The sequence below is a fragment of the Equus caballus genome, chromosome 23 (genome assembly GCF_041296265.1).
Source record: "Equus caballus isolate H_3958 breed thoroughbred chromosome 23, TB-T2T, whole genome shotgun sequence".
Lineage (NCBI taxonomy): Eukaryota > Metazoa > Chordata > Mammalia > Perissodactyla > Equidae > Equus > Equus caballus.
In genome coordinates this window covers 57955428-57976958 of record NC_091706.1, presented here as the reverse complement: position 1 = coordinate 57976958, position 21531 = coordinate 57955428, and the positions used below count along the sequence as shown (strand labels likewise).

Sequence of the window (21531 nt, the reverse complement as noted above, 5' to 3'; positions counted from 1 at the left end):
GTAAAAGATGCTACCATATTTGACTTTTGGAATAACTAGGGTAATAAGAAAAAAACGCTTGTTTTGCTAGTCATTCAGTGCTATTCTCATTGCCAGATACTGATTTTTGAGAATTTTTACCATTGCGTATAACCACTATGAGAAACCATGTTCTCCCCTCTCACACACAGTTTTAAAGACTTTGACCTAAGCTCCCCATAAATAGAAATCTTGTTTTTGATTTTTTAAGTAAATTTCCCAGTGTTAGCTCATATATAGGTACTCAAAAGTCACTCATTTAATACTTTTTGGTTGATTGGATTCCCTGAGAGAAATTATGCAGACTCAAAATAAAAGTGAGTTTAAAGAAAGCAATGTCTTCTTGGTGAGTTGGGGATCATTTGAATTTGAAATCAGAGGACAGCAGCTGTCTCACGTGAGTCTGGGGTTGGATATGTCCCTGATCCATTGTATCAGCATTTCTCAGAACTTGGTCTGTGGACCCCTGAGAATTCTGTGATCCTTTCAGGGTGTCCATAAGGTCAAAACTAGCTTTACAATACTAAGATGTTACTTGACTTTACACTGTGTTAACATTTGCGCTTATGTACAAAAGCACCGATGGGTAAAACTGCTGGCTCCTGAATATACAAATCAAGGCAGTGGCCCCACATACTCTGGTGGTCCTTGTGTTCCTCATTGGCATACAGTCATAGTAAAAAAAAAAAATGCCATCTGCCCTTAAGAATGTCCTTGATGAAGCATTAAGGTTAATTTTATTACCTCTTGACCCTTTTATTACATGTCTTTTTTAATATTCTGGATGACAATGTAAAGTACCCATAAAGTGTACCAAAGTACCATGGTGTCTCAGGGATCGGTGTTGTGCAGTCATTTGAGTTGCCGGCTGAACTGTTCCCTTTTTTCATGGAATGCCACTTTTATTTCAAAGAACCACTAACTATGGTCATTTAGGCTGGTATTTGGCTTACATGTTTTGAAAATGAACAAAGTGAACATGTCACTTTAAGGAAAACATCTGACGGCATTTGTTGCCAAAGGTAAAATTCAAACTTTCAAGTGAAAATTGAAATTTTGGGAAATTTTGATCTGCCACCAGGAGCTTGACAGTTTCCCAGTACTTAGAAGACTGTTCTAATGATACCAGTGGTAATATTAACAAATGGGATTTTTTGATGTTGAATAATAAAATGTATAAACGTGGAAGATCTGGATATCTCAGTGAACCAGTATTTTCCAAATGACAAGTTCGTGGATAAAAGAGTCATTCAAAGTGTAAGATAGACCAATAGATTTTAGTGTAATAGAGCATGAAAAATTCATTGGTATGGTTTCAGATTCTATCTTGTAAACTTCAAGGACCTACTGCTTGTTGATTTTCCACATTTTTCTGAAAAGGCTATTAAACTAGTCCTCTCTTTTTCAACTGTACTATCTGTGTGAGGCTGGATTTTCTTCATATGCTTCCACCAAAACTACAGATTGAATGCAGAGGCAGATATGATAGTCCAGCTGTCTTCTAGTAAGAGAGGAAGTAAAGAGATTTACAAAAATCTAAACCAATGACAGTCTTGTCACTAAATTTCTAAAAATACATTTTATTTTTCATTAAACTATTATTCAATATGTAATAGATCTATTGTTTTTCATGAAGTAAATACATTTTTTACTCTTCTCATTTTAAATATCAAATCCCATAAATCAATTGATATAACCCACATAAGAAAAAGCTCTTTGTTCTTCTGAATAACTTTGTGACTGTAAAGAGATCTTGAAACTAAAAGTTTGAGAACTGCTGCATTATATCCTGTTTTTAACATTCTTACAGTTTTTTACAAAAATGTAGTCTTTTCATCACTATATATATACATTCAGTAAATATTTACCAAGTACCTAATGTGTGCCAGGCATTATTCTAAGCTCTAGGGAAAGCAACAGATAGCCAAAGGGACGTGTAAGTATGTAAGATGATGCTAAGTCCTATGGGAAAAATAAAGCAGGGTTGGGGCTGTTGTATAATCTTAAATACAACTGTCAGGGAATGTATAATGATAGCACTAGCTCCCATCACAGATAACCCCAAAATCTCAGTGACTTCACTCAAGAGAAGTTTATTTGTTGCCCATTTAAAGTTCAATTGCCGGCAGGATATTCTGGAGCATGTTTGTAGAGTAATTTTGCTCCTCACGCTCATTCAGGGACCCAGGCTGTTGGAAACCACCATCTTCGACATGTGGCTTCCAAGATCACCTCGAGTATAGACATCCAGCCACCAGACAGGGTAAGAGAGACTAGAGTAGAAGGTGATGGACCAGGCCTAGAACTGGCCTGTATCACACTCACCCAGATTCCACTGACCATTACTCAGTGTGTGACAGCTAGGGACTGGCAGATGCAAGGGGGCTGAGTAGTGTCACTAGACAGCTACGGTGCTACCCTGTGGAAGAGGAGCATGAGTCTCTGAAGGACCGCTAGCTGTCTCTGCCACTGAAGGCCTTGCTGGGAGTGTAACGTTCAAGTAAGGTCCTTAAGGAGGCAAGGGAGCAAATCTTGCCAGCGTCTGTGTGAGAGAGTCATAGGCAGAATAAACAGCCAGTGCGGACTCTGTGGCTGACGGAGGGTGATGAGATGAGGGAGGAGTAGTGGAAGATGGGGTCAGAGGGGATGGTGGGGGCAGATTCTGTCTGGCCTTGTACGCCGCTCAAGCACTTAGGCTTTAACCGACAGTGTGATGGGAAGTCATTGAAAGGTCTATGGCATAGGAGTGTCAGGAGCTCCTTAAACTTGTGAAAGAATTTCTGTGGTTGCCAGGTCGAGTATAGACTGGGACTCCCAGGGCAGGAGTAGGAGGCCATTGAATCAGTCTGGCTGAGAAATGATAGGGTACCAGTGGGTAGCTACGGAGATGGTGAGAAGTACTTTTCTAGATATATTTTAAAGATAGAGCTGAGAGAATTTGCTGAAGGTTTCACTGTGGGGTTGAGAGAAAGAGGAATCAGACCCTTCGACACTTTTTGGCCTGATCAGCAAGAAGAGTGGAGAGTGATTTACTGAAATGAAAGTGTTGTCAGAAGATACTGAGTAATAAAACTTGTTTTATTTTCAATGGGCCAGCTACTTTCTAGAAAAATCACATTTTTTTTTAACATTCCTTTAATAAAGTTTCCTTTTAACTATCATTACCTTTTTGGTCACTTTCCAGTAGAATTACATTTTAAAATCTTTTTTTAAATAAAATTTTCTATTAAACCAAAATACATATTATCTTTTATGTATAAATTTTAATGTTAAAAATTTTCTATCTAAATGTTTCTGAATTTTTCTTTGCATTCTACCTTTGATTCTTAAAATTTTTGTTTTAAGGTACTAGAGAAGGACAGACTCGTCTAATCAGAGATGGGGAGAAAGTCGAAGCCTATCAGTGGAGTGTCAGTGAAGGAAGGTGGATAAAAATTGGTGATGTTGTTGGCTCATCTGGTGCTACTCAGCAAACATCTGGAAAAGTTTTATATGAAGGGAAAGTATGTGGACTTCTACTTTCTGATTACCATTATCTTCAAGCATTAGACAAATTAAGATTTTCTTTTCCCTTTTCCCCATGCTATAAAATTCTCTTTGGTGTTTTGACCTTTTAAAATATGTTTCTATGGGAAATTTTCTCTTTTTCCTGTCTTGTAATAGATTTTTTTAAAACTCTGTTTTTATGTAGAGAGAACTGCATTTGATAAACAGATTAGTAGTTTCCATACGTAAGCTGTTCCCAACCATTTTGGATTAGGAGCTTCTGTGCCACCTTTCGTCCAATGCTTCATGCCCAACCGTATTTAACTTGACATGGCATGAGGACCCTGCAGGGCAGTGCTTATAATGCCAGCATGTTTTGATGAGTGGAGCATGGTAATAGCTAATACTTGTGGCCTTGAGATCAACCAACTGGAAACGCACCTTTGGCCTTAGAATTAATACGTAGTCGTAATCCGTCCCCCACCTTCACTCCCAGTGAAATACTAATCTTGCAGCACATAGAGGTGCTTGCTGTTATGTGCCAAGCGAAAGATTTTAGCATTGCGTTTTGGAGAAAGTTTAAGTACTATAATTATTAAAATAAAGAACACATAACATTTGTGTTATATATGCCACTAATATATATGAACAGATAAGTTAGTAATCATTTATCTCCTTCTTATATTCCAATTAAAGGAATTTGATTATGTTTTCTCAATTGATGTCAATGAAGGTGGACCATCATATAAATTGCCATATAACATCACTGATGATCCCTGGTTAGCTGCATACAACTTCTTGCAGAAGAATGATTTGAATCCCATGTTTTTGGATCAAGTGGCTAAATTTATTATTGATAATACGAAAGGTCAAATGCTGGGGCTTGGGAACACCAGTTTTTCTGATCCATTTACAGGTAAGTTAGGCTTGTGTTAAGTCTTACGAACTTCCATCAGTGTTGATTTTCTTTTTTGTTCATGTGTTTAAATACCCATTATGATTGCTGTTTAAATAAAAGCCAAGATCTACAACAGATTTTTACTTCACATTCATATTTTTAAGCCTCACATATAGTAATTCTGTATTTGTAGAAACAATTGTAAATTGTTCTCTTTCAAAAATACAGCCACACTGTAAACTAAATGAAGAAATTTTAATTCATTTGTTTAAAAGGAAAAGAAACTTGTAAATTCCTTTATATAGTTGCTTCTTTTAAAAATCTATATTTAGGGGCTGGCCTGGTGGTGTAGCAGCTAAGTTTGCACGTTCTGCTTTGGCAGCCCAGGGTTCACTGGTTCCAATCCTGGGTGCAGACATGGCACCACTTGTCAAGCCATGCTGTGGCAGGCGTCCCACGTAGAAAGTAGAGGAATGGGTCTGGCCCCGTGGCCGAGTGGTTAAGTTCATGCACTCCACTGCAGGCAGCCCAGTGTTTTGTTGGTTCGAATCCTGGGCGTGGACATGTCACTGCTCATCAAACCACGCTGAGGCAGCGTTCCACATGCCACAACTAGAAGGACCCACAACAAAGAATATATAACAACTATGTACCGGGAGGTTTTGGGGAGAAAAAGGAAAAAAATAAAATCTTTTAAAAAAAAAAAAAGTAGAGGAAGACGGACCCGGATGTTAGCTCAGGGCCAGGCTTCCTCACCAAAAAGAGGAGGATTGGCAGCAGATGTTAGCTCAGGGCCAATCTTCCTCAAAAAAAAAAAAAATATATATATAGATAATATATTTTTTGGTGAAATTTTAGTAAACAGAAATTTTGTTTTCACATGAGGCTCAATTGGTTAATTGTACATCAAATCTAAGACTGAATTGTGGATAGTTTTAATTTGTATGTGATTTATATTCTACATGTTCATTTTATATGTTTGTAATTAGCTCAGTCAGCTGTTTGTAACATAGTGTACAGTGTCTGAAATGTTGTAAATGGGATAAGGTTCTCATGCCAGTTCATGAATTATAAGTCTAGTGGTGCTAGTCTGAGTCCTGGCTCCTTGGAAATGGATTATAATTCTAGTAGCATTAGCCTGAGTTCTGGGTCCTGGGAACTGAGGCTGTGGTACAAGAGGAAATAAAATGCTTCCTCTTTTCTTAGGTACAGGGCCAGCTCTAAATACAATTTTGAAATTGGCACTTTATTGTTAATGGTTTCCTGCTGTTATTTCTAACTCCATTTTTCGTGTACGAGTCCTCATTTTCCTTATTCTCTTGTAGATACTTCGTGCTCCCAATTATCTCCTCTTCCTCTAGTTCAAAATTCCATTGCCTCTTCACATAATAAATCTAGTCTCATCTGCATGTTGACTTGTAAACAGAATTATCAGACTGACTCACCACTGAACTATAAACGATGTGACCCTCCCAGTAGTTGCACTTGACAGAAAAATGAAAAAAATGAGATGTTTATTACCTGGATATTTCTGTTACTTGAATTTCAGACTATAGTACAAAAGAATGAACACATGAGTACAGTACTGTGTAAGCTATTTTGTGAGATGGAGGACAGATATTAAAGCAGCTGGCTCCGTCTGGAAATCTAACAACTGTTTGGCTTTTTTTTTTTTTTTTTGCTCTTCTGATATTCTGACTTTATAAGCATCCTTACATATATCTTTTTGCAGATGCCTCTGATTATTTCCCTGAGGTACTAACAACATATATACACACACACCACACATTGGTAAACGTATATGTGGGAATCCATTTCCTTTGTAGCGGGCATCCCCTTTGTAATTCTCTTCTCTAGTAGGCTGTGAGCTTCAGCAGATACAAGCAATCTTGTTCCCTGTTGGATCCCCAGACTGAATGCGCTGTTTGACACGAGTTAATGAGTCCAGGGGTTCTCTGAAAGATTAACATTTGATGCCTGTGGTTTTGATAGCAACAGCAACAGCAGGAATTTTAGTGAATTTGTATAGGAACAGGAACAGGAGCTGACTGTATGTGTATATTATTTCAGGTCAGAGACCACCTGCAATTTCTGTTTTTATATTTGATATTGAGTTATTTTACTATTTAAGTGCAGGGACTAAGATACAATAAAGTATTAAAGTTAAGAAAAAAAACTTGGAGAACCACTGAAATTTTAGTTTCTTACTAGTTTTTCCAACTATAAGACTTCTGGGGCCAGCCCAGTGGTGTTGTGGTTAAGTCGTGTGCTCTGTTTTGGCAGCCCAGGGTTTGTGGGTTTGAATCCTGGGCATGGACCTAGCACCACTCATCAGGCCACACTGTGGCGGCATCTCACATAAAATAGAGGAAGATTGGTACAGATATCAGCTCTGCAACAGTTTTCCTCAAGCAAAAAGAGGATGGTTGGCAGCAGATGTTAGGTCAGGGCCAAGCTTCCTCACACGCACACACAAAATAGACATCTGACTGTAATTCCTGTTATTCTAGCATGTGACAGCCTTCCACTCCTGTTTTTCTCCAAGCTTAGATTCTTCTAATGTAAGCATTGTGCTGTATATGAAACTCCAGACTTTCACACACTTCAGCTTTTCCTTTGTTTGCATGTACAGGTGGTGGTCGGTATGTTCCAGGCTCTTCATCAGGATCTTCTAATACGCTGCCTGCGGCAGATCCTTTTACAGGTGGGATGCAGTTTTGATTAATAAATCTTTCTGCAGTGAATGTGTAACATTTTGCATTATATGGTTTTACATTTTGGGGATATCATCCAATAACTGTGATAATTCCCTTATCTATATTTCCAATTTTGATGGATCTCCTTTTTTTTGACTTCTAATTTTTGCTTTTTCCTGGAGTACTTTTGTAGCTTTCCTCATGACTTTTACATAGCATATTATTAGAACTCATCGTTTTCTCCAGTGGTCCTTCCCTCAAGGAGTAGCAGAGTCATTAAGAGCATAGTTTTTAGAGTCAGAGAGACATTGGTTTAAAATCTGACTCTACTACTTACTTGCTGTGAGAAGTTGGCAAGTTATTTAACCCATCTGAGCCTATTTTTTTTATCTGTGAAATTGGATAATAGGGGAACCCACCAACCAAGACACAGCATGAGTGCTGTCAGTGGCGAGCAGCCCCCGATCACGAGCAGAGAAGGAGCCATGTGAGTCCGTGATACTGGATGGAGCAGTGCAGTCAAGAAGTCTGCCCAGGCATATTTTGCCTTAGCATGGAAGGAGCCAGTTCACCCAGCTACTCAGGATTAGTCTGCTTAATCTCAGTTATTAATGGCCTTCATGAAGCCCTGGAAGTGTTGGTGTGTCTCTTCAAAGTGACTTTATTTGCCAAAGTATGCGTGCTTCAGTGTCAACACTACTGGAAAAAGATTGTCTGATTTGGACTTTAATGCAGCTGAAGAAGTCTCTTGTTTTCAGAATAGGTTTTGATATATATTAGGATGCTCTTCTTGGATCTTCAGCCAGAGTTCCTGGACAATAAACCAAATTTGGGAAGAGACCTGTAGCGTTTATGGTATCCATTGACATTGCAGACTTAGTACTGTGATTACTTAAAGTGACAACGTATAGTCCTCTCTAAACCATAGATTGGACCAACACACAACCTCAGGTCAGTGTCCTGAAGTTGTGGATTGCCCTCAGTGAGCTTCCTTTCTCCTGTGAATGAATTGGTGGCCCAGCTGCAAATAGCTGCACCCTGTGCATTGCTAACCATTGGACTACAAAAACCAACTAGCAAGCTAAATGTCGTGATGGCACAATGGCTGTTAAGGAAGTCTTTGATGACATAATGCAATTTGGAAAGGTAGTGAGGATCTGAAGAGGAGGTAAGATGACTTGCTCTATCAGCATATCAGGCACAGTCATGTCCTGAAACTTAGAACAACAGAATTCCTGAATCTTATTGGTGGCTTTTTTTTTGGAACGGAAACACCATACAAGCTTCAAACAATACCAGCAAAATAAAAAAAACTCCTGGGGCCATCATAACTGGAGCATGACTCACTATTGCACAGTGTCGGTAACTCAGAAGATGCAGTGATTATGGAGATATGCAAGATAACATACTAAATGTCCAAGAGAATTATGGAATTATTAGGATAACTGGCCCTCACTATGATAAATAATAGATAGCAACACCCACCACGTTAGGATATTATGAGAATTAAATAGTATAATATAAGTAAAGTGTTCAGCAAAATGCATGGAATATGTTTAAGCCCTCAGTATAGTTGGCTATTATTATTGATGATGATGTTCCCCAACTTTGCCAGCAGCACTAGGGCCAGAAGGTTTCTCCATCTGGCTTACGATTTAAGGTCAATCTCAATTCCTTTTTCTTTTCTTTATCTCTGTGGTTCTCAAACTTCTGATGTCAATTGGAATCTCATGGGATGCCTGTTTAAATTACTTATCTCAAGGTCCTACGCACAGAGAGATCTGATAGACTAGGTTAGTGAGGAGGTTAAAAATACTCATGCCTTGATCCCTCACCCACGGATTCTGATTAAATGGTCTTCAGTGTGATTTGCTGTTAGGTCGTTTTAAAAGCTCCCTGTAGGTTTCTGAAGTGAAGCCAATTTGGAATATGGAGAAACGCTAGGTTATTGTAGGTGGGCCTTGGGAATCTGCATATTGAACAGGTTGCCAGAGAACCACATTTAGAAAAGTGTGGGACTACACTTTACCTCTTAATGCCTTGGGAAAGTTATTCAGCCTTCCTCTTCTAAAATATCATGAATAATAGTAGGATCTAGTTAATACTTAAATGAGGATGTGCGTATAAGATCCTTAGCTTGCAGGCCAGCATATAGTAAAAACTCAGCAAATCTGCTTACTGTGGGTTCTTCATCATTTTAATTAATCCTATTTATCTCCGAGGTTTTTGTTTTGTTTTTTAGTTTTCTTTGCTTTTTCTGTAGGGGGTATACCAGTTATACCGACTCCTAGATATTGAAGTCAGGGCCTAGAACACATAAGACAAATAGGAAAGAGATAAGGTAAGAGTTAGGGATGCTGCGACAGTAGCCCAGTGTCACATTTGAGATTGTACTTGTGGCTGTCTCACTGAAAACGCAAAGAAAGGAACATGAAATACAAATGCAGAGAGAATCAGCAGGATTTGGAGATGTTCGGAGTCCTGCATCAGCATTTGTCTTATGTGCCAGCTAATCCTCTCTGTTTCAGTAGACTAGTGTTCACATTTCAATATGGAAACCTTTTAATTTCTTTCTCTCCAATCCACTAATGCTTTTGTAGTTCATGAAACTTCTGTAGTTATAGTATGTAAGGCATCTCATGTTTATTTGGTAACTTGAGAATTGCTTTTCTGGCTAACATTTCTTGGGCACTAACTCTGAGCCAGGCACTATTCTAAGCTTTTTCCTGTATTAAGTTTACAGCCCATTTCTTAAGACGCGATTCTGAAGTGTGACTGATAATGAAAATAAGTTATTCTGTGTAAGGAAGGAGCAGTTTGAACTTTATAATCTGCGGTTACCTGTGCTTACTAGAAGTATTATTGCATTTTAGGTGGTGGTCGTTATGTGCCAGGCTCTGCAGGTACGGGAACTGCCATGACTGGAGTTGATCCATTTACAGGTACACACATTTCATTTCTTTTTCTTTTTTATTAGATTTTTAAAATTCATTAAAACTATTTAATGAAAGGTTAAGAAAATAGGTCTTTTTCTTGCTGGAGAACTTTTTATATAGTAAATCAATATCAAACTTCTTGACTTGGCTTCTAGTGTGTTCTCAGAGGTGTGTCATTACTGCACATTAGAATCATCTAGGGAGCTTAAAAAAAGTACTTTCACCTTGTCCCCAGAGATGCTCACTTGGTCTAATACTGCTCTTGGTTGGGGCCTTGGCAGGGATAGTTTTATGATCTTCTAATGTGATTCTCATGTGCAGCCAGAATTGAAAACTGCTGTTCTCCTGGAGTAAGACTGGTTTCCTCACTATCCTTACAAACTCTGAGTTTATTCCAATCTCTCGCCTTTCGTTATTACTTAATGTGTTGAGAATATTATTCACTACATTATACATTGTTCTCTTTAAGAAGACTCAGAGAAGAATATGCTTTTATAATTTAGGGCTTCTCCTGAGCAACTTACTATTTTTTTATCCTTAATGTGTAGCCTGGAGTCTGGCATATCTTAATTATTCATCATTGTTGAATATATGCAGGCATGGTTTCCCCTGTATTGGCTGCCAGGAAACGCAGAGCTAAATTTGTGGTTCATCTCTTGCAAGTTTGACAGATCTCTTGGCATATATTATTCCCTATTTATTATTTTATACAAGAGAATATGTATAACATATATTATTGAGCATAGTAAATTAAATACCAAAAAAACCAACAGTCTTCGTAAGAACTTGGTATGTGATTTTGTAGACTGTTTTTCATTGCTAAAGTAACAGTGGCTGGCAGTATTGAAGTATAACAAAGCAGTTAAGATTAAGGACTCTGGAGTAAAAATGCTTACATTCAGATCTCAGTTCCACTACTTTTTAACTATTTTCCTTTGAGCAAGTCATTCTGTTTCTGTGCCTCTGTTTCTCTCATTTGTAAAGGTGAGGTAATATCTACCTCCTAGAGTTGTTAAGAGCTTTAAATTACAAAATATATGTAAACCACTTTGTACAGAAGAAATGCTTAGTGATTGTTAGCTGTAGCTGTTCATGACAATGGAGTCTAGATTTAACAGTGCTTTGTCCCATTTTTCACAAGTTGCAATCTTTAACAGTTTGGTGTGTCTCCTGGGCCTTGATGTACCCTCATCCAAGCTATTGTCATCTCTCACCTAGACTGATGAACTAATAGCCTCCAGATTGGTCTCTCAGTGGTCTGTACTGCAGCCAGTGATCTTTTCTGACTCTGTCTATGCCTCTCCCTTGATTAAAACCCTTGAGTGGCTTCCCATGGAATCTTTTCCTTGCATCACATTCCTCTCTGCTGTTTTTCTGCCCAGTCACACTGGCCTGTATCAGCTTCTTAAGCATGCCATGCTATTTTCTCCTTCAGGAGTTTTGTACACGCTGCTCCCTTTTGGAATACTTGTGCCTTTGCTTTATATAGGCCACAGTTGTTTCTTTTTTCCTTCCTTTTTCTTTTTTATCTAATTTTACCGTGTAGTATTTATTAAACGGACTCAGTGAAACTTTCCTGGACACTTGCATATGCCCCTTTTCAGATCCCCTGCTCCGTCATAAACTCCCATTTCACCTTATTCTTTTCCTTCAGGGAACCTTGCACTGTACTTAAGTGTTTGGACAACATTTGATTTGCATTCTCCTTACCACAAGTCGACTGTAATGACAAGGAGTGCAGGCAGTGTCTATAGAGCTCATCTTTGATCATGTCAGTAAATAGTTTATGTTTTATAAGCAGTTCAAATTAATTTTGTGCACTTATCTCCTTACTTCCTCTATCTTTATCTGCCTTCCCCCTTTCTATTTCTAATATACTCACAAGATTAAAATGTTTTATTCACATTTTTGCAAAATGCCTTAGTTTTACATTAGAATAAAAATGTATAATAAATTAAGATTTGAAATGTAAGTGAGGTATAAATTAGATTTAAATTGCACTTTAGTCAAAGTAGCTTGTTCACTGTGTGTTGCTGAATTTTCATCTTGGACCAGTTGTTAGTTCATCATCGGATGCTGAGTTTCAGTTACTATAATAGGGACTTGAGTAAAAACGGTAAAAGACTAGGACTCTTGCCTTTCAGGAACTTACACCTTGGGGGGATTTATAAAAACGATGTAGAAAATGGCAATGCCTATTAGATCATTTAGAACCAGCAGTAAAAGACATGAGAAGAATGAGATCAGTATGCCTTAGGGAAGATGGGAATGGAAAGTTTCATAATTGTTTTGTATTCTTTGATCTTTTAAAATGTATAATTTAGATTGAATGTTAAAAATATGAGAGAAGTACAAAATTTGAACTGAAAAGGCTTTGTTTTACATGTAAGCTCCCTTTTGAACTGAAAAGGCTTTGTTTTACATGTAAGCTCCCATTCCGAAAACTAAAATTTTTTATACCAACAAATATAAACAGTATCCTGTGAATGATTTATTTTTCTTTTTTTCTGAGATGACTTGTTTTTTTTTTTGCATGCACTGAGTAGTTAAATATCTCTATAACTGTGAAAACAAAGTCACACAATTAGAAAAATCTGATTTTTGACCATTCTGTCAAATTTTCATTGTCTTCTGTTTTGTAAATAGGGAATAGTGCCTACCGGTCAGCTTCGTCTAAAACAGTGAATATTTATTTCCCTAAAAAAGAAGCTGTCACTTTTGACCAAGCAAACCCTACACAAATATTAGGTAAGTGTATTTTAATTAAATAGTTCTCTCGGATATCGACAGACTTTTTTGGGATGCACTCAAGCTGTTTTTCCTCCTAACATGCGCTGGGAACTGGTGCTTAACGTGATAGAGGCTTGTATTGTGGTATTACACAACTGTGTCGACTACAAATACACAATCCAATAGTAGACCCTTAATACTTTGTAAGAAGCCTTATACAAATATAAAGTAAATGCTTTATGATGACTTAATGTGGAAAAAAATTAAGGGGAAAAATGTAAATAGTGTCCCCAAAGCTCTTAATGTTTTCAGGAAAAAAAAATACTGAAAACAAATGAGTAAAGCATTTAAAAATTAAAGATCTTGTCTTTAAAAAATTAGTGGCCCTTAGAAATAAGAATAAAAGGCTGTTTAAATTGCCCATTAAAAATGAAATTGCTCTGTTGACTTTGGTTGCTTTTTCTGTTAATTTGTTTTTCTCAAAACAAAATGACAGGGTATTTTTTTGGACTAAGAGTACTACTAGTTCTGTTTGCCACAAAGATTATGGTGAGAATTGATTGAAATAAGATAGCATACATACCTGAATAGAAGACAGGGGGTTTTTTGGTCAGAATTACCCTCATGCTATTGTTATAAAAATAATTCATAATTGTTTTCTCAGTTGCTTTATTTTGAACAATAAAGAAGTATATGCACACTTTTAGACAACTTGACATTTTTCAAGTCTTATACAAATCTAAAAGGTCTCTTGCTTTTTGCAATCCTTTTTTTTTTCTTTTCCCGAGGAAGATTAGCCCTGACTTAACATCTGCCAATCCTCCTCTTTTTTCTGAGGAAGACTGGCCCTGAGCTAACATCTGCGCCCATCTTCCTCTACTTTACATGTGGGATGCCTACCACAGCATGGCTTGCCACATGGTGCCATGTCCACACCCTCAATCTGAACCTGTGAACCCCGGGCCACCGAAACGGAACGTGTGTGCTTAACTTCTGCACCGCGGGGCTCGCCCCTGCATTCCTTAAGTATAGTCATGTGCTGCATACCAGTGTTTTGGTCAATGACAGACCACATATATGACAGTGGTCCCATAAGATTAATACCATATAGCCTAGGTGTGCAGTAGGCTGTACCATTTAGGTTTGTGTAAGTGCACTCTATGACGTTTTCATGACAACGAAATTGCCTAATGACACATTTCTCAGAATGTATTCCTGTTGTTAAGCTACGCTTGACTATAAACTTTATTTTGAATATTCTTAGTGTTAACAAAATTTTTTCTTTTTGATTGGCACCTGAGCTAACAACTGTTCCCAATCTTCTTTTTTTTCCCTGCATTTTCTCCCCAAACCTCCCCAGTATATAGTTGTATATTTTTTAGTTGTGGGTCCTTCTAGTTGTGGCACGTGGGACACCACCTCAACATGTACTAATGAGTGGTACCATGTCTGCACCGAGAATCTGAACCGGTGAAATCCTGGGCCACTGAAGCAGAGCGCGTGAACTTAACCACTAAGTTTTAATGCCAAAGAATGGTTGAAACACGTCCAAGTTTCCAGTTATGATTCATAAACATTTGTGAATTTGGACAATTTTTCCTCTTTAAACCTTTTGTGATGTGGGAATTTGGGCTTTTTTATTCGAGATAAAGATTTTGGGGAAGCAGTGTTAGATGACTCAGAGTAGCATTAGTGTTGACAGGGATGCTGATATTGAAGATGCATGTGAAGAGTTTAAAAGAAATTGTTTCATGAAATCTGAATATGGTGGGAAAAGGCAATATTTCCATTAAATATGTTTTTAAAATAATGTGATGTCAAATATGCATATGGAACTTAGTCAATAAATTAAATATTATAAATAGACATTTGACCATTTCATTGTTAATGATAAAAATTGACATAAGTTGACTAGAAGTTGTTAGAAATTTTCTCACTGAGAAAATAGGGCATTGGTGGATACTTGGGTATATATGATGTGATAATGCTTTGAAAATCCTTCAGAATGATTTCAAATATGATATACATTAAAACTTATTCCAAGTGGAAAGCTTCAGAAGATCTTAGAAAATAACAAGTAAGATAAAAATCGTCACAGTAACCTTTCTTTTTATACTGTGCTCAACTTAAAAATACTCACAGGCCTTATCCTTATTTTTATGGTCTTGGATAATTGCGGTGAAAGTCTCACATCCCCATGGTGTATGGTAGAGTACTCTTATTGAAAATTTTGGCATTTATGTATTATATCTGGCTAATTACAGTTAGAGAATTTTTGAAATGGTTTTGGGTTCTAGGTAAACTGAAGGAACTTAATGGAACTGCATCTGAAGAAAAGAAGTTGACTGAGGATGACTTGATACTTCTTGAAAAAATACTGTCTTTAATATGTAATAGTTCTTCAGAAAAACCCACAGCCCAGCAACTTCAGATTTTGTGGAAAGCTATTAACTGGCCTGAAGGTATAGAAACACTCTTTAAAATGTGATTAGAAAGCTGGAAATATGTCTTTTCATTTCTATCAATATTACTGGGGTTTCTAGTTAAATAAAAGTTAACCTGGGGAATTGTAATTCGCACTGTGAGAAGCTTCACAGAAAGGATTTATTATACCACTGTGATTCATAGTCTTGTTTTGGTCATATGCCTAATGATCCCCATACGTGTGCCATTTTGTATACTGTTTGAGAGCATTTGTGGATCCCCTGCAAACTCCAGGAAACTCTTTGTGACCTCTTAACCCTATGCTAAACATTTGTTGTAAGTATTTTTTATTTTTTTAAAAAATTAATTCACTTAATTCCTTTTGAATTCTAAAAGTGTCCTCTCCCCTAGTATTTTTTCATGGTATTGATTTATTGGAGAAAAAAATCATTTGTCATACAAAATCCCATACTGTAGATTTGGCTGATCACTTACTGTGTTCCTCTATTTCTATAGTTTCTATTAGACATAATTAGATTCTGGTTCAATAGATTTTTTTAGGTGGTTATCCTTTATAAATGATGCTGCATACTACTTTTATATCACTGGGCACATAATTTCTAGTTTGCTCACTTTTAGTGATGCTAAGATTGTCTAGTGCATTCATTTAGATGGTGTCTACCCAATTCCTTGAATTTAAAGCTCTCGACTAATCTGTAAGCATCCTATTAGCGTTTGTCAACTGGAATTCTTCTATAAAGAACTTTTCCTCTTCAACTCTTTGATTGAGATATAGGACTTTTAAAACCATCTCATTCATACCACAAGGATTTATTGAATACTCACTGTGTGTCAGGCTATTTGATAACCCAAGAGAGTTACATTACTTTTGATGCATATATGCTCTAGTAGCAATAAATCCAGTATGTATAAATATTAAAAATTAACTAAGGGGCCAGCCTGGTGGCACAGCGGGTAAGTTCTCACATTCTGCTTTGATGGCCCAGGGTTTGCCAGTTCAGATCCCGGGTGCAGACCTACGCAGCACCACTTGTCAGGCTGTCCTGTGGCAGGCGCCCACATAAAAAGTAGAGGAAGATGGGCACAGATGTTAGCTCAGGGTCCGTCTTCCTCAGCAAAAGAAAGAGGAGGATTGGTGGCAGATGTTAGCTCACGGCTAATCTTCCTCCAAAAAAAAAAGAAAAAAAATTAATTAATGCGAGCTTTAGAAATAGACACATTTTGTAAAGCAGGCATATGATTTTTAACATTTTCTGAAATAGTATTAATTTTGTAACAGGAACATAAAATCCTTAAAAATTGAGTAACAGTCATAGGAATTTTCTGGATTTTCATAAACATTAATGATTTTTTTTTTAATAGATATTGTGTTTCCTGCACTTGACATTCTTCGGCTGTCAATTAAACATCCCAGTGTGAATGAGAACTTCTGCAATGAAAAGGAAGGGGCTCAATTCAGCAGTCATCTTATCAGTCTTCTGAACCCTAAAGGAAAGCCAGCAAACCAGCTGCTTGCTCTCAGGACTTTTTGCAATTGTTTTGTTGGCCAGGCAGGACAGAAGCTCATGATGTCCCAGAGGGAATCACTAATGTCTCATGCAATAGAACTGAAATCAGGGAGCAATAAGAACATTCACATTGCTCTGGCTACATTGACCCTGAACTATTCTGTTTGTTTTCATAAAGACCATAACATTGAAGGGAAAGCTCAGTGCTTGTCAGTAATTAGCACAGTCTTGGAAGTTGTCCAAGACCTGGAAGCCACTTTTAGACTTCTTGTGGCTCTTGGGACACTTATCAGTGATGATTCAAATGCTGTACAATTAGCCAAGTCTTTAGGCGTTGATTCTCAAATAAAAAAGTATGCCTCAGTGTCAGAACCAGCTAAAGTAAGTGAATGCTGTAGACTTATCCTAAATTTGCTGTAACGATGGGGAAGGGAGCTGAGATTTTAAATTGATTAGTGTTTTTTTCTCACATTTTACATGACTGATTACAGATGATAAAAAAGAATGCTGTGGATTAAGTAAAATTTCAGATCTTGTAAAGTGAAGGGGAAGGGGAAACGAAGGAGAAATAAAATTTTTGCACTGATGAACTATGAGATTTTCCTGTGTAATGTGGGTAGCTTTTCAGGAGTTTAGACAAATTAAGAATAAGCTATAATCAACAGCTCAACAACTACAGTGGCGTAATTTCCGTACCTTAGCCACACAGGAGAAGACAAGGACTTTTACTGTGTGTAATCTGCTTTTACTACTTACGTATCCCAAACTGTTAATTGTTGGTGGTTGTCTTTAATTTCTGCTCTTCTCATTTTCATTGCTGGATTCTTTCAACAGCACTGATACATTTCAAAGTCTTGTTTTAGGATAATTATACAACTTTTAAAAATTAAGTTTGTTATAAATTATTCTAAATATTGAAAAGATATAAAATAATTTAATTCACATCATTTCTATTTATAAATAGAAAGTGTATTTGTTTGATGGCTCATTTTTAGATGAAGTAAAAGCAAATTACAAAGCTATGTTAGGTCGTGTATCAGTTCAGACAGATGAGGTCCCAGGTTAACTCCAGGCTTCTTATCCAGTTTCTTTTGCCCTTTGTTATCTGAGATAACATCATTGTGTTCATTCTAGTTTTGATTTGATTGTTTATTTTTGGTCATTTCCTTTATCTGAAAGGGAATTTGGAATGTATTGAATTTTATCAGGCAGTGGTGCAAGCAAGAATATATCGAACTATGTTATTTGCAAGTCCAGAGCCTGTCATATAAAATTAGTATTTTTGAGCCCCTACTGTGGTCCAGGCGCTGTGATAATGACTTTGGTATTTAATTCCCAAAACCCCTTAAACGGAGGGTGATGTTATCTCTCTTTTCAGAAGTAGAGATAATGGATGGATCACTATAGGAGAAAAAAGGAAAAGTGTATATACCATGCTATAGTTCCTAGGGAAAGGGTGTCAGAAATTGGTCTCTAAACATGCTAGCAACTAATACGAAGAGGGAACCATCCCATTAATTACATAATTTATTGTGTCACAGAGAACTTCAGTTTCTTAAGAGAAGTGTAACTATTTCTATTTTTTAAAGTGGGAAAGATCTTTTCAAAAAGAGAACTTTGCCTAAAATACTGAGCAGCATTCTCAACATTTGTGGTATATGGCACCATGAATTTCCTGGCTTAATGCCAAATTGCAGTTCTTTCCCAACAAGGGAGGAAAAGTTTGTGATTGTCTAGGTTAATCCAAGGAAAAACTTTTGGAATATCAAAAGAGAATGGGCAAAATATAGATAGAGGGGATGTGTATTTTGCTAAGTATTAAATTGCAACTTGCTCGTGTGTACCTAGACTTTAAATATTCTGTTTGCTGGTTTCATTAAGAACTTGTGCTTTTGCCTTTTGTTAAATTGGGATTTAGGTGGGTAAATCAAAGTTAAATGGCAAAGTTAAGAGTTTAACCCAGGTCAGCCTGGTTCCATTACAGTACACTGTTTTCTTGTTAATATGTCCAGTGTAGTGTGCAATTTTAAGTACAAAAAGTTTATCTACAATTTTGAAATACTAGGTACCTTTGAATATGGTAGGACATAGACTCTTGGTTAAAAGTATGAGTTTACTCTTCACAGTTTAAGAGGTGGCGAATTGTAAACACTTTGCTTCCTATTAGTGTACAGGTCTTTTTATATCAATTTTTATTGTATCAGTATTTCATGTGTATTGAAGAACAATTATGAAAAGTACAGTTTAGTAAAAGGAAAAAAATAATCTCACTTGGAAGATGTGTTAAATGGTGGTTTAGTGATATTTTAAAGATTTTTTTTTCCTTAAACTTTTTCCCATGATTCCCTTAATATTTTTTCTGAATGAAAAAATACAAATTTGTTGAATAAAACACACACACATCAAATAAAAATTATCTGTAATCCCATTAACCAGAGAGAACCATTCTTAATATCTTGTGGCATATCAGTAGGTATGTAAACATGTGTTTTATCTTTTTAAAAAAGGGTTGTATAATACACATTGTTCAATAGTCTGATTTTTAAACTTGACATATATAGTATGCACACTTCCACCTTAATAAATATAATATTACATTATAAGGATATATCTTTTTCCTATAATCTGACATTGTTTGCAATTTTCAGCCATCAAGCAATGTTCTGACAAATCTCACAAGAGTCTTACTAGGTCCTTGGGATACATTTTATACATGGAGTTGGTGAGTCAAGTTAATGCACATTTTTTAGATTTGATAGATGTTTCCAACTCACCTCCAGTGGTAAATGTCTTGGAGTTAATGTCCATTTTGCATTTGAAACACTGTTGCCTGCAAAAGAGCTAAGTTATCATTGTCCGTGTTGCACAACTATTATCCTCCCTCTGACATGACATGTTTTAAATGATCGTGTCACTATTGTGATTTTTTTCCCATGACTAGCTGAGTTTATGACTAAATAGCAATGCAATGAAATGTTTTATCCACTTCATAATCTTAAATGATGGAAGAAACATAGCTAAAAACAGATGCTTCACAAAGGTAATTCTGGTGATAATTCTGGGCTATAGCTTCCTTAGCAGTTCCTGCTGTATATCTTATGGTTATGTTGTGAAGAAATGAAAAAACTTAAGGAGGATCATTTGTGATGGATCATCCTTCCTACAGGTCTTGAAATAATAAGTTAGCCACTTGAGATTAGGAAATGTTATTCAATGTTTTTAAAAATAATTTCTTAAGTATTGTACTTTCTAATGCATTTTTCTGTAAAAAATTATACACAGTGTCTTAGTCTGTTTGGGCTACTACAACAAAAATACCATAAATTTGGCGGTTTGAATAACAAACATTTCTTTCTTATGGTTCTGGAGGCTGGAAAATCCAAGATAAAGGTGCCAGAGAGCCCACTTCCTGGTTCTTAGATGCTGTCTCCTTACACGGCAGAAGGGAGGAGGGAGTTCTCTGGGGTCTCCCCATTCATGAAGCTTCCAGCCCCATGACCTAATCATCTCCCAAAGTCCCCACCTCCAAATACCATCATGTTGGGGATTAGGTTTCGGCACATGAATTTGGGAGGATACAAACATTCAGCCTATAGCACACAGTATAGTTGTGATTATAAATATAATTTTGAAGACTAACATCATTTTTCTATGTGGTTCCCTTAAGTTTTTTTTTTTAAAAAAAAGATTGGCACTTGAGCTAACATTTGTTGCCAATCTTCCTTTTTTTCTTTTTCCTTTTTTTCTTCTCCCAGCAGCCCCCTAGTACATAGTTGAACATTCTAGTTGTAGGTCCTTCTGGTTATGCTGTGTGGGACGCTGCCTCACCGTGGCTTGATGAGCGGTGCCATGTCCACGCCCAAGATCTGAACCAGCGAAACCCTGGCCACTGAAGTGAAGCACGCAAACTTAACTGCTCAGCCACGGGGCTGGTCCCTCCCTCCAGATTTTTTTTTTTTTTTTTTGGTATTTTAATGTTTGTGTTAAAAGTTATTTCATTTTTTTATTATTATTAATGTTATGATAGATTACAACCTTGTGAGATTTCAGTTGTACATTTTTGTTAGTCATGTTGTGGGTACACCACCTCCCCCTCTGTGCCCTCCCCCCACCCCCCCTTTTCCCTGGTAACCACCGATCAGATCTCCTTATCAATATACTAACTTCCACCTATGAGTGGAGTCATATAGAGTTCGTCTTTCTCTGACTGGCTTATTTCGCTTAACATAATACCCTCGAGGTCCATCCACGTTGTTGTGAATGGGCCAATTTTGTCTTTTTTTATGGCTGAGTAGTATTCCATTGTGTATATATACCACATCTTCTTTATCCAATCATCAGTTTCTGGGCATGTAGGCTGGTTCCACGTCTTGGCTATTGTAAATAATGCTGCGATGAACATAGGGGTTCAACGGACTCTTGAGATTTCTGATATCAGGTTCTTAGGATAGATACCCAGTAATGGGATGGCTGGGTCATAGGGTATTTCTATTTTTAACTTTTTGAGAAATCTCCATACTGTTTTCCATAGTGGCTGTACCAGTTTGCATTCCCACCAACAGTGTATGAGGGTTCCTTTTTCTCCACATCCTCTCCAACATTTGTCACTCTTGGTTTTGGATGTTTTTGCCAATCTAACGGGTGTAAGGTGATATCTTAGTGTAGTTTTGATTTGCATTGCCCTGATGATTAGCGATGATGAACATTTTTTCATGTGTCTATTGGCCATATTCATATCTTCTTTTGAGAAATGTCTGTTCATGTCCTCTGCCCATTTTTTGATCGGGTTGTTTGTTTTTTTGTTGCTAATCAGC

General features: G+C 37.0%; 1 protein-coding gene across 1 annotated transcript in view; it reads left to right on the top strand.

Annotated features, from left to right (window-relative positions):
* Window positions 1–17307, top strand: part of PLAA (phospholipase A2 activating protein) — a 38764-nt gene extending 21457 nt beyond the window's left edge. Inside the window, exons 8-14 of the mRNA XM_001498176.7 lie at window positions 3364–3521; window positions 4201–4420; window positions 7035–7106; window positions 9972–10040; window positions 12681–12782; window positions 15062–15226; window positions 16572–17307. Coding sequence (XP_001498226.3) covers window positions 3364–3521; window positions 4201–4420; window positions 7035–7106; window positions 9972–10040; window positions 12681–12782; window positions 15062–15226; window positions 16572–17137 — 1352 coding nt within the window. The 3' untranslated portion in view covers window positions 17138–17307. The remainder of the gene's footprint in view (window positions 1–3363; window positions 3522–4200; window positions 4421–7034; window positions 7107–9971; window positions 10041–12680; window positions 12783–15061; window positions 15227–16571) is intronic.
* The last annotated feature ends 4224 nt before the right edge of the window (window positions 17308–21531 follow it).